The 14,594-nt window shown below is 33.2% G+C and overlaps 1 protein-coding gene across 1 annotated transcript in view; it reads right to left on the reverse strand.

Moving 5' to 3' along the window:
• The window catches only part of LOC106067654 (small subunit processome component 20 homolog), a 144,990-nt gene that overhangs the window by 111,962 nt on the left and 18,434 nt on the right, over window positions 1-14,594 (reverse strand). Inside the window, exons 4-10 of the mRNA XM_056031514.1 lie at window positions 14,502-14,568; window positions 11,500-11,561; window positions 9,520-9,590; window positions 9,168-9,362; window positions 7,155-7,239; window positions 4,199-4,258; window positions 3,852-3,929 (exon numbers count right to left, since the gene is read on the reverse strand). Of these exons, the coding sequence (XP_055887489.1) occupies window positions 3,852-3,929; window positions 4,199-4,258; window positions 7,155-7,239; window positions 9,168-9,362; window positions 9,520-9,590; window positions 11,500-11,561; window positions 14,502-14,568 (618 nt within the window). The remainder of the gene's footprint in view (window positions 1-3,851; window positions 3,930-4,198; window positions 4,259-7,154; window positions 7,240-9,167; window positions 9,363-9,519; window positions 9,591-11,499; window positions 11,562-14,501; window positions 14,569-14,594) is intronic.

Below are 14,594 nucleotides of genomic sequence, written 5' to 3' on the forward strand. Positions count from 1 at the left end.
GAAAAAAGCCATTATGATCCCTATACTAAAGCACGGCAAACCAAGAAATAAACTGGATAGCTACCGTCCCATCAGCCTCACTAGCTGTACTTGCAAACTGATGGAAAGAGTGATAAATAGAAGGCTGACATGGATCCTTGAGTCAAATAACCTACTCACTGAAGCCCAGGCTGGCTTTAGAAAAGGCAGATCAACAGAATATCAAATCGCCTTCATCACACAAGAAATAGAAGACGGCTTTCAAGAAAAGAAACCAACAACAATTGTGTGGGTTGACTTAGAAAAAGCATTTGACAAAGTCTGGGAACAAGGTCTCTTGCTCAAGCTAATCCAGCATCACATATCCCACAGAATGTACAACTGGATAAAGGAATATCTAAATAATAGAAAAGCCTTAGTTTGCATGCAAGGACAAGGAGAAGCCACACAGTGGGTATAAAAAATGGCGTCCCCCAAGGAGGAGTCCTATCCCCAACACTGTTCCTAATATTCATAAACGATCTAAATCAAAACCTACCAAGAAATGTTAAAAGCAGCATATATGCAGATGACCTTACCTTAATTAGCACAGAAGAATATGTAGGAACATCGAAATTTCGATTACAGGATGCTCTCGATATACTCAATAATTGGTCCAAAGACTGGGGCATGTCCATTTACACAAAAAAGACAACATATACCATATTCTCACTGTCAACAAAACAACAAACAATAAAATTAACATTAGATAAGGAAGCTTTAGAAAAAAATGACAGCCCTACATATCTTGGAGTCACCTATGACTCGAGACTAACCTGGAAAAACCAAATAGATAAAACATAGAGTAAAGGCATCCAGAGACTATCCCTCTTGAAAAAATTAGCTGGCACAGATTGGGGAGCTTATCACAACATCCTGAAAAAGACCTATACCAGTTATGTAAGACCTGTACTAGAATATGGTGCCTCAGCATGGGGCTCAGCAGCCCAAACCAACTTAAGAAAAATAGACAAGGTTCAAAATATTGGTTTAAGGATAATGACAGGAGCAATCAAAACTACACCCATAAGAGCTATGGAGGAAACCGCTGCCCTGATCTCTCTGGATGAAAGAAGAGAAATAAAAATCCTTTCCCAATTCACTAAATTGGAAACCTTGGAAAGGCACCCACTCAGAACAAAAATCCACAAAACTGGCACAAAAAAACGTCTCAAAAGGACCAATTTCATACAGGAATCTCTAAACCTAAAAAAGAAACACCAACTTGAAAAAATTACTCTGGAATCCTCGATACACTATAACGAATCTCCACCCTGAGATGAAAGCCCTCTTAATACTATAAGGGACCATATTGAAAACATAAAAAGAAAATCTGATTACAGACCAACAGAGCTCAAGGAAATAGTGAATTGTTTTCTACATACCAATTACCCTAGCAATCAGTGGATCAGAGTTTACACGGATGGCTCATCCCATAAAGCCACCAGAAATGGAGGAGCTGGAATACTTATCATATGGCCAGATGGAGGAAAACTAGAAAAATCCATTGCAACTGGAGAGCTCTCTGACAGTCACAGAGCAGAAAGGGAAGCACTAGCACTAGCTGCTACCATGCTAGCAAATCATCCAAGTTCCCCTCACAGTCAGATTGTCTTGCTAACCGATGCAAAAACAACCCTCCAAAGCTTGCAAAACTCTGATTCCTCTTATATTAAAAACCTCAGAACAGCACTTACAAAGCTCAACAACAACAGCAAAAAATCTGTTATTCAAAGGATACCAGGATACAACTAGAAGGAAATGAGAAGGCTGACACACTCGCCAAGAGTGGGAGAACTAACTCTCAAATAAACTCTGCACTCTACCCAGAAGAAATGAAGAAATTAATTGTAAACAAAATAAATGAGAAATGGACGAGCTCTCATCCAAATCACAAGAAAGATGAAGCTTACTATAAGCTATCCCGACAAGACCAACATCTAATCTTTCGACTCAGGACCGGACACAACAGAATGCCACAACACATGTACCGGAAGCTCAAAATTGGAACCAGTGAAATCTGCCCGTGTGGAGTATCACCAGAGAATGCCGACCATGTCCTCCAAAACTGCTCTCTTTACCAAGAGGCCCATATAAGACATTGGCCCCAAATCACCCCAATAGAAAGAAAACTATATGGAGAGCTCCCTGATTTGGAAACCACTGCGCAGTTCATCTCATGTATTGGTCTAGTCATATGAACACTCCAACATAACAATGAGAACGATGAAGAAGAAGAAGTCACAACTTCCCGATCTATGATTCAGTCAACAAGGTACAGAGAAGTTCTTGCTACAACAGTACAGAGTTAACATGACGGTTCAGATATCCACAGCTGAAAATTTGTACAGGCAGTGTTACATGTTACCAATTGTACAATATTGGCTGTAACTTATTGGACATTTAACTTTTATTTTGGAGACCTGGGTTGTCAAGTTCTGTAAGTTGGTAGTGTCTTGTGGTGTAGCTGGCAGAGAGCCTGAATAGTCACAACTGTTACAATATTTAATATTTTATTTATCTCAGTGGGCTGACTCATTGTAAAAATTCTTTAATCTTAGCTACAGTCAATGTCTGGTATAAAAATACATTTTTTTAAATGGTAAAAATGTCAATAGCTTCTTTCAAGCTTTCTGATTCTACAGAATTTACATTAATGCTATGTGGTAATAAGTTTAAAGACAATCTTCATATGATGAACACTATTGATTGGCATCCTGATATAACATAGCAATGATCCTAGTAACAGTTTCAATCTTTCTTTTCCTTTTTTTTTTTTTTTTTCTGCTGTTAGTTATGCACTTCTCGATCGAAGCAAAAAAAAAATAAAAATTCTTCAATATAACAAAAATGATGCATCTATAACTGGGATGGGCAAATTACGACAGCAGGCAACATGCCGCCTGCCTGTTTTATAAGGCCTGTGGACATCAACAGAAATCAGGTGTGCCCACAGATTATACATAATGAAACAATAATCATTTTAAATATATATAGATAGAATTATTGAAATTTCTGTTTCTTACCACTTATTCTAAAAAGCTTAAAGTAGTGTATGTATTGTAGCCCTAAAAGAAACTTAAGACCCTCAAAAAAAAAAAAAAAAAAAAAAAAAGTTGACCAGCTCTATGAAAGCATTATAACTTTATCGCTCTAGGCCATATTTACATGAGAAAAGATCGAAAGGGTATAGATCTAATTTTAAGAACTACACTTTGCGCAGATAGTTTTTTACTTTGACATGAAAATACAAAAGGTAGTCTATTGATTTCATTACGTAATAAAATTAATCTTCAATTTGTGTTTCAAAAGCATTTTTACATAAATTCGTTCCATATATCTGCGAATTCAGATATCCTGACTAACTTTATAATGCCTTTCATTTAACAAATAGGGTAAACCTGTTTTAATTGAACTTTATATCCTATTCATCTATCGCTCCATTCGTTTTTAATAGATATGAATGTATCGGCTTCGGGTAAACACATTTTCGCAAAACTACTTTTATTTTCGTAGCGAAAGAGAAAAACTTGAAAGGATCATTAGCTAAGTTTAACATACATCTAAACCCAATCCACTAGATTAGTAAACACAAACTAAGGCCCGCAGACCTTGGGTAATGTCAGGCTAGTTAAGCAATATAAATAAAAATAAATAGATACAGACACCTAAGATTTGCTCAATTTCAATGGCCTTATGCCAAACCCTAATTACAAACTACACAACCTGAACTCATTGCAATATTCTAATCTTCAAACTAACCTTTATTGTAAGACAATTTAAAATCTAACTCATTCAAACTACCCACTTCTAAGGAATATCTTAAGAAGTACCTTTTCACTAATGGTATGAAAATTATGCTTGACACCTTTGACCATTTCAAACAGCAATAAACCAATGCCTTCAGCAAGCTAAGGAAACAGAGTTATCAGAATTGTAACAATTATTAATAATTTAATATAAAACAGCAATATAGTATGAGTAGTAGGAAACCAGATTTATTATAGTAATTTATAACAAGAGAACAATACGATTTTCGTAGTCTAAGGTAAAATAAGGAGTGGTCTACAGGACTTGTTTTACATAAGTAAAACTATTAAAGATCTTAAAAATCTAAAAAGTTTTTTTTTCCCACTAATAACAACATGTATAATAAGTAGTTTAACAACAATATTCATACCTGTGGGTTCTCTTTTAAAGAACAAAATAAAAAGTTGAGTAGTTCATTTAGTTTTTTCACCTGGAACAACAAATGTTTGTAAGTCACATATTTTTCAATAGCTTTCTGTTTAGATTAGTTTAGAAAAATGTTTTTTATTGCTACCTGTATATGTCTTATTTTAGTTGATAAAATTAACTAGACATTAAACTACAGCATTGGTGTCACTATTTCAGGCAACCAATAATGCTCAAGAAAGTCATTATATACAAGCAGTTTCATAAGGAACAAAAATCAGTGTAATCTATGTCTCCCTGTATTTTTTTTTCAACAGATGCAGTAGTAAGACTGAAAGACTTAGTTATTTGAAATCATATGGATATGAAGGGCAAACTATGGCAGGCCAACTCCTGACGACCACAAGGTTTAATCCGACCCACCATATGTTTTGCAATAATAATTAACAATAAAAATTTAATTCACAATGTAAGAATTAAAGTTTTCAATACATGATGAACCATTAGAGTAATATTGCTAATTGTATGATGCAATCAAAGTTGTTATTTAATTAGCATGGTTTCATGAATACCCTAAACTAAATTTTGGTGTACATTTTAGGGCCCCTGAGTCCACCCAACTCTGAGCACCTAACATTAGTTGGGGAAAGTAAAGGTGGTAGGTTGTTGTGCAGACCACATGACTCCCTAGTTAAATGTTGGATACAGAAATAGATGACCTTCAAATCATCTGCTATTAGATCGCAAGGTCTGAGAGGAGTACTTCACTTTTTTTAATGGTTTGGAAAGATGTTAAACATTACAAATATTAGATGTTAAATAAAAAACACATTAATTTTAAATGTATTTCTCGAAATGAGTTGATACCGAAGTACTTTTTTTCTTAATTTTAAAGACAAACCTTTACTTTTTATATGCAATGAAACTAGTCATTTATAAGGACTATAATGTATCAGGACATTTCACATGCTAACATAATACTCTTTATGCATCCATGATCGATGACAATGGAAACTAAGTCTCCGAAAATAATCACTAAGCCAGCAATTTTATTTTTTCAGAAAGCTGTAATACATGCAAGTTATTGTAGCATACAATATTATTAAACAAAATGAAACACTTTTTGAAGGGAAATTTTGTTAACAATGCATGATCCAAGTTTGCAAAGTTTTATGTCCAGATAATAGGGATTATTTTAAAACTGTAAAATTATCTAAAAAAAAAAACTTCGGATGACTCAATAAAAAAAGGAAATTTAGGCCTACATCAAAGTTACCCTAAAAAGTTCCATTTCAGTTCTACTAAAGAAAAAAGACGAAGTTAATGTTCCAGAGCAATTGGTATTACTTATAAAATGTCATCGATGAAACTTATCTTACTGGGGAGTTTGTCTGAATGTGATCTTTAAAGGAAGCAACAAAAAGGTCTGTACCCTAAAATTATGCATTATTACGATAGATGAAGCTCTAAATATGACATTTCTCCAGATTTGTTAGGATTTTCAATTAAAACTACCTGCTAACAATAAAGATAGCTTGAGATGCCAAGTTGATGGTGAATTGGAAAAGATTTAGATATTTTTAGTATGTCTTTTAGTGTGGATTGAGAATCAGTGAAACCAGACTAGCAGCTTCAAATAATTGAACTGCTATCTAATAATCATTTCTAAATGTTCTGAATTAGGCATTTATAGATGATTATCAAAAATTTTCCAAATGTAATATCTAATGCTTAAAGTTATGTGCAATGTAATATACTTGTTAGCAGCTTACAAAAAGCTATGTCAGATATAGATTGAAGGATAAACTATTTAGTTTACTTTTAATAATACATTACATATGTTCAAAGCTGAACCAAACTAAAAAGAACTATCATTAAAACAATCATAGTCTCATACATCACATTTCTATTTTATTAAATCTTACACTAAATTTCTGTATTTTCTTAATAAGGACAAATTATGGAGCGCCAAACTTTTTCATTTCATTTTTTGGTCTGCTCCTCAAAAGTTTGCCCATCACTGGTTTAAACTATCTTTATGTAAAACAGCATAAAATTTAGACCTAATGTAATCATAAAAAATATCTTCCCATACTCCCGATCTCTTTCACATTTTCCAATTCTAACAGAATTATCAGATCAGTAATTTTTTTTATGAACAATTAATCCTTGGACTATAGCTGTTATCATAAACCCTTCCATACCTAAGTCATGATAGACAAATTATTAATATTGTGATAGCTTTATATGGGGCACATGATGTTTTGGGGCAGGCAAGAATTTATAAAATCCCCCAGTCCTCCAGTGAAAAAAAAAAATTTTCATTTTAATTATTTCATGAATGCATATTGTGAATTATGAATGGCTGTCTGGTCATGTGGTAAGTGCTCAGGACTGTCATTTGAAACCCTGCTCAACTCCCAGTGTGAGGTTTCGGTTAGGTTATAATGTTGAATTTAAAAGAAACATGCAAAAACATGTAAACAAAAACATGTAAAATATACAATATATGAAAAGGTCAGATACATAAAACCACAATATTGAATGCTTCCACCCACCCTATAACACAAGGATGACATTCTTCAGTTTTCTCTTTTTTTTAAACTGAAGATACCATAAGTTAAACAATTTTTGTGTGACTAAAATTTTTTTCTTTGATTTAAAAAATGTTTTTTTTCAAAAATTCCAAATCTAATGGACAAAAGTAACTATTGTTCTTAACAAAAAAAAATATGAACACAGACACAATACAAAACATAGATATTTATCATTCTTTTTAAGTGCAAAATAAAATGAACACATATAATGTTAAGCCCCAAAACATCCTGCTTCGGATTATTTAGTCTTATTATTGTTTTTTTCCTAATTAATGATAGCATCATAGATTAATAAAAAATTTAATGTACAGATAGATTGAAATATATAAATTATCTTTCTAAAGATTGAAATATCTTAATTACCTTTCTAAGCAAATAAGCACAGCTCTCTGCAGCAAACACTTTGATATAATCTTTTTGTTTCAATACAAGTAATTTTGAAAAATGACTGGAGAAAAAATGTCAAAAAAGATTTCAAACATTACAGCCTATAAAAAAAAAATGTGTCACAAACAGATTTTTTATGTTTTTTTTTAAGTGTTATAGTTATTGTTAGAAAATTATGTTGTATACCTGTCTGTAATAGAAGTGGCAGATGGATAAAATGGAGGGAGAGAATCAACTGATCCAGATCTTAAACTAAAGATAATTTAGGTAGCAAGTCAACAAGTCAATAAGAGGGATGTGAGGGGTCAGAATGAAAGATAAGGAACACTTGTCATCTTGAGATCAGCAAGTATCTAGGTGCAGTAAAATAATGGGTTTTGGAATATTAGGAATGTCAGCCCCAGTCTGTAGCATTTTATGTCTCAGGAGACAATCTCTTCCTTTTGCAACTTCCGTAACAACTAAAGAGGCCAATCCTTGATAGTCATTGATACACAGCTGCTGTCAAAGGTTATCACCAGGCCCTGTTAAACTTTCACCCTTCTTTCTACTTCTGGTTGTATGTCATCTGCAATTTAGGACCCTTCCTTTATGCTTTCTCTCCATGTGGATCCACCCAGTGTCAATTTTGAAGAGCTTCATGTCACATTTGCATATATCAGTATAAATTAAAAGTGGGCGACCAGCAGCTCTCCTGCCTTCTATAAATCATCTTACACAATGTCTTTCAGAGTCAACCTTATTATATTCTGAAAACACAACCAAACCAGCCAAGGCGCCTGCTGCTGATAACAGTGTGGATGTCCTGGCACCATACTATGGGACTTCCTCATTAGTTATTTTATATTGCCTTGTTTAAAAAAATCCACCTTAGACATCGTAGGTGGAAGATTTTCAGCTTTTTTTCCTGCCAAGTGTAGGTTGACAGTGTTTGAGTACCATATAGCAAATGCTCATCACACAGGTACTGTAGACTAGGGCTTTGGTTTTGGTAGTCAGCAAGGTATTATCCCACTCTCTTCTGCTGCCCTAGCGATGGTTTGAAAAAAGAGGTGAGGGCAGATAAAGTTTGGGTATATTACTAGTAGTGTGATAAAAAAAAAGTTATGACAGGGGTGGGCAAATTATGCCCCGCAGGCAACATGCTACCCACCACAGCATTTTATGCGGTCCGGACACCTACAGGAATGTGCCCACAGGTTTGATATATAAAAAATGCATATATTATATATTAAAGATAAATAATTTTAAATATCTATATCAATTATTATCTTCTGATTCATATGATGAATAGGCTAAAGAAACATTGTCTATACATGTTATCCTAAAAAGTAAAAAAAAAAATATTCTGATTGGCAATATGTCAAAACATTCAGTAAAAAATGAAAAATGCATGTTAAATCTTTTCAAACAAAACTATCCCATTTCTACATGCAAGCAAGTGAAAACAGGTATTATCATTTTCCTTTGCTGAAAGGTGAAATTATTTCTAGTGAAATAGTTGAAAAATACAAAGCTTATTTGGATTCCTTGACTGTGTAATTTGAAAGCAAATTTTAAGATGCCAGTTTTTGGAATCAGTTTTCAATACCCTCACATCATCATTAAGTATGGAAGCTGAGTAAGCTGCAGAGAACATACCTCCAAGCAAATTATGACCTGAGAGAGAAGTTCAAGTCACTTCTTCCTGGGAAGTTTTATGGGTGCCAGAAGCTAAATTTCCACACTTATAAAAACTTTGCTGTCAAACTTTCATATTATTAGGGTCCACATAGTATGTGAACAAGTAGTTTTTTTTTTAATAAATCATTGTAGGAACAGGTCAATGCTGACTGGCTGTAATTATAATATTTGATTAACACCATGTATTACATAATAAACTTGTTTTTATATTTTATAGTATCAAGCAACGAGCGTGGAGCATTACTTAATAGAATATGGTGAGTCATTGCAATAGTGTATAGTAGTAATTGTGTGAATAGAGATTACCTGAACACTTCCTTAAAATCCTTAATAAGGAATCTCCACAGGACTCTAAATAGGTAGGCAAGGGTTTGAAAAATGTGTTCCAGAACCTCAACATCCTGAGTGTGTGATGTCAAAAGATTTACAAGTATCTCAAAGAAAGAGTAGAAGTAAGGCACAAAGTCTTCTTGTAGATCCTTTGCTAACTGAACTACTAAACTGTAGATAGAATTATATGTTTTATGATCACATTAAATATTTCAAATATGTAATGTAATAACTATTATTAAAATCTATATACACATAAAATATAAAATTACACCCATGCATACATATACAGTATCTAAAGAGGGAAAAGTGAGACAGATGTACTTACTCAAACAAAGTAATCAAAGCCAAAGAGTTTGGCACTTGTAAATGTAACTTCAGTGCTTGAATGATTTCATCCTTGAATAATTTTTTTTGAAAAAGAAAAAGGGTACATAGTTATAGAAAGGTAATATAAAATGTTTGAACATTTTGTGGTTTTTAATTTAAATAGCAGTATATATAACAAGCCTACAACAGATTTTTAACTTATCTAGTGATCCAATGATTACAATACATTAGTTTTTGACAAAAAAGAGGATTAAACATTAATACATTTCAATGCTGGCATCAGATCCCATCAGCTCAACTCCCATCATTTGAATTAGTTCCCCTGAAGAAATTCAGAGGTTGTACTTTAATGTATTTAATCTGTGTGAATCCCATTATTTCGTTCAACAAGAGACTTGCCACCACATGTCCATGATCTTAGGTGAAAGCGTTCAAGAAGTTTTAGTTGCTTTTAAGTACCCATGTCTCAAATCAATATAAAAAGGGTTGAGAGAACCACTGCTTGGTAATCACTGATTTTGTAGGCAGGCGGAGCAATTTATTCCTCCAACTCTCGCTTGGAGGCGTTCAAAAGGACTACTGGCCATGGACAGATGGTTATCAACTTATCCTGAAATTTATGCATCATTTGATACTATGCTTCCAGATATGTGAAGTGGTCTAGCATGTTAAAGGGGTGTCCATTTATGGTGATCTTTGGGGCTAAGTAGATTTTATTGTGTGACTTCTGGAACATGACTTCTGTTTTTCTAAGGTTAATATACAAACCAAAAAAAAGTGGCAGCATATGCATATTCGTTGACCGCGAGCTGGAGGTCATGTTCATTGTGGAATAGTAGGGTAAAATCATCAGCATAGAGAAGCTCTGTTAATAACCATTTCCTTTGTTTGTATGGGACACTAGACGTTGAATATTGAACACAATGATGTCTGACATAGAAGCCTTTGTGCAGTCACTGCCTTATTTGACCTAACATTAGGCCAAAGAAGATAGCAAAGAGAGTAGGGGCAGGTACACAGCCCTGCTTCATGCCATTTTTTATTTGGAAGTGATCAGAAACATCAACATTGTGTCAAATCTGGTCTTTTTGTCCCACATGAAGCTGTTCGAGAATGGATAGGAATGTAGTTGGTCAAAAACCTCCATTAGCCAATGTGACTGACCATGTCAAAGGCTTTGGTGAGATTCACAAAGGCAGTGTTTAAATTCTCTGCATTTTTCGTGTAATTGTCATGAAACAAATATCATGTCATATGTACCTCTACCGGCTCTAAAACCAAATTGCGAACACCAGTATGGACATTATAGAAGGATTTCTTATGGTTCCACAGTTACAATGGGCAAGGCATGTATCAGGACAAAGCTATGCCAAAGGCAGTCTTTTTTGATGAGCTGAAAGGTGGTTAATGTTACAGTGGTGCCCCACAGATATGCTTATAGACCAACTTAGGTACCAACTTGCTTTAACTGACATAGCCGAAAACACCTGACTACAGGCGGCTTCAGAACGATAAGGCTTCAGAATGAGGAAGCTGGAGATCACTTACATTTGAGATCAAAAGAACATCCACTGCTGAGCACAAACATAAACAGCGAAAAGAGAATCTAAATCGACCACCAGCAGAAAATGATTATGTCTGCTCTGGATGTGCCAAAATATATAGGCCGCAGCTGGGGCTGGGTAAATACGTGATATACTGCACTTCTCAATAATATTCAGACTCAAAGACAAGCCTTATCATATAACAAGAATATAGGTAGTTTTTCTTTAAACTGGATGCTAATAATATTTGCTAAAAGACAACTAGTAATGTGGAGCAAGGTAAGGATGTTAACATTACATAGATTATGTTTAAACAGGCTCACTGGAATACAAAAGGATATGAGAGAATAATCTGGAGCAAGATTGATAGTGGAAGCCTAGCTGGCTATCATTTTTGAGCCAACAAGGTTGTTACTTTATAATAGAAATCATACCTTATGATATACTAGCTGTTCATAAGTTTGAACTTGATTGACTATTTCCCTTCTAAACGTCACTGAAAGATTATTTTTTAAAAATGATTAACATTCATCAAAGTTCATTTAAGGGCTTTAAGAGGATTCATGTAAAATTTCAGTAAAACATAACAGTTTAAAGATTTCAAGTTATTTTAAAATGGTTTTGTGGGGTTTTTTATTATATTAAGCATTATGGAATTGAATGGCATTTAAATTTTTTTATATCAAAACTAATTTATTTAAAAATTTGCTAAATTATATTTCTAATCTAAGCTGTACCTATGTTATGAAAATTATTTATTGCATTGGTTGTCATTCTTATGTTTAAATGTGCTTGTAAATCATCCATGAGAATGTGTTCACAAAATGTTAATGTGTGTTGTGTAGTCATTCTGAATATTAAAGCCTTACTAAGCTGACATGGTTTTTCGACTCTATTGTGTTATATATGTTCATAACAACCCCACTCAGTAATTTATATTGTACCAAAAAATTGTTTCCCAAACTTTTTCCTTAATGGAACACTTCACACATTCTGAATATTTAGTGAAAAAGTTTGCTTTTTTTTAGAGAGTTTAGTTCATGTGGTAGCCTACTAGTCAATTATTCCAGTTGTTCGTCGAACACAGGTTTTTGAGGAACACAGGAAACGCCTTTGTAGGTAAAAGAATGAATTGGATGTACATTAAATTGTTTGGTCAAGGATAACTAAAGTGCCTCTTAAACCAAACTATCAATTAAATTTTCATTACAATTCAATTTTAAGATGCAAATGTAATGTCACAGAATTGAAAGGTCAAGGAAAAGTAATGCAATAATTTTTTTGCAAAATGGTGAATGTATTTTTCAGGACGCAGGTTCAAAATAAAATACTAGAAACCAGGCAACGAAGTGAGATCTCAAACTTAAATAACTTCAAACACAATATATATATATACATAGATAGATACATACATACACACATACATACATACATACACACTAGCAATACATTACCCACAGGTCTTAATTTGTGTATCACTGATATAGTAACTGATATAGAGTATTAGAAGCATGTTATGATAATTATATGTTTTTATGTTTACATGTGCTTGTAACTCGTCCATAAGAATGTGTTCACGAAATGTGTGTTGTGTAGTCATTCGTGAATTAAAGCCATACTAAGCGGACATGGTTTTCAATTCTTTATATTCATAACAAAGCAATTCAACAAAATAATAATGTTATAGGTAAAGCAAATGTGAATGTAAAAATTGTATGAATGGAGCTATTAAAATAGCTAATCAACTTAAGTCCATTTTTTTAATAAAAACATTTGCTTGTAGGCCTATATATATTAAAATCTAGATCTAGAGTCTAGATACTACTAATTTAGTATCACTGCTTGGTATGACAATCTGAACATTAAAAATAACAATGAACTTCATGGAATCCTAAATGCTGATGGTAAAGTCATTGGCAAAAAACAAACCCCATTTCAGTCTTGTCTCATACGTTACTGTTCCAGTTATTACCCAAGGAACATTTATGCCAAGCTTAATCAAGATTGGTCAAACCATTTTGATTTCTATTCGGGACATACATACATATGCCTTACTTTATGCTTTATATTATAGATATGATATAAATGAACACAATGGTTTCTTTAAGTAAAATAATGCAATGTAATAAAGTGTATTTGTTGAAAGAAATAAGTACTGAATTTACAGATTTGCAATTAAAACATATATGTATATGTGTATTTTGCCAAGAACACTTTTTTATCCTTCAATAAAATGCCCCAACACAATTTTCTAGCCCATTATATAGGTCCACATTTTTTACTCTTTCACCTTAATATAGACTATGCACAAACACTTCTGTTGTCTTCTTGTCTGCTGCATTATAACGCCCTGTCCACACACACACGAACACACAAATCTAAAAGAAAAAATGAAACACTCCTCCCCATCCAAACAACACACTATTTGGTCCTAGTATCTTCCAATGGAAAGGCCACCTAGTACTCAAACACAAACAAACCACACTTTTCTTAGGCCCTTGAATTTCAGAAGCGCATAATGATTGCATAATAATATCGCACTTCTAGATAGTCTGATCTGAACTTTTTTTTTATTCATTGAAACAACCAACATAACAATGACATAACTTTCTTTTTACATTCTCCAATGGAATGCCCTCCTCAAAAACCTTGCACTTTTAGGATACCCATTTTTTTTTGCACCTATTAATTAAAAGACAATTAATACACAGTTTTTAAACACTGCACATCCTTCTTTGAATCATCCATTGCACACAGATTAAAGGATAATCCCTCATACTCACTCTGACAATTCTCTAGACACAAATTAGATGTCTAATGCTAGTGTAATAATTTGTACACACATAGGCAGGCAAACATAAATGAATTAAATTTTATACATTGTTATTGTTTATTTCAACTGTGCCTAGATCTTCTCACCTTATCTAATACAGACATTACTTCAAATAAGAAGATGATTACGTCCTACGCGCCATGCATATTAACCAATTACTTAAATTCTGCCAAGTCACTGGTTTTCCTGGCTATCTCTGGCAACCCATTCCATGCTCTAATAGCACTAGGGAAGAAGGAGTATTTGTACAAATTTGTCCTAGCATATGGGACAAGGAATGTGCCTTTATCTTTGTGTCTTTCAGAGTATTTTATTAAATTTTGTTTTTGTATTTGAAGATTATGGTTCAGTGTTTTATGTATAATTGCTACTTTACTAGCATATGGAACGAGGAATGTGCCTTTATCTTTGTATCTTTCAGAGTATTTTATTAGATTTTGTTTTCAGAGCTTTAGGTTTTATGTTTAGAAATATGCATCTTTTTATAAAAAAAATAACAAACAAATGAAACAATCACCATAAATACTAGAAAACAACTACTGTATTGTTTTATGTTTGGAAATTATAAAAATAAAATAAAAACAGAACAAAAATGCTACTTACAAAAATGCTCAGTTAAATCTAACTCTGTCCACTTGTCTAAAGATTCACCAAAAAGAGTTCCTTCAGTCTGTAAAATAAAATATTTAAAAAAAT

The sequence above is a fragment of the Biomphalaria glabrata genome, chromosome 6 (genome assembly GCF_947242115.1).
Source record: "Biomphalaria glabrata chromosome 6, xgBioGlab47.1, whole genome shotgun sequence".
Classification (NCBI taxonomy): Eukaryota; Metazoa; Mollusca; class Gastropoda; family Planorbidae; genus Biomphalaria; species Biomphalaria glabrata.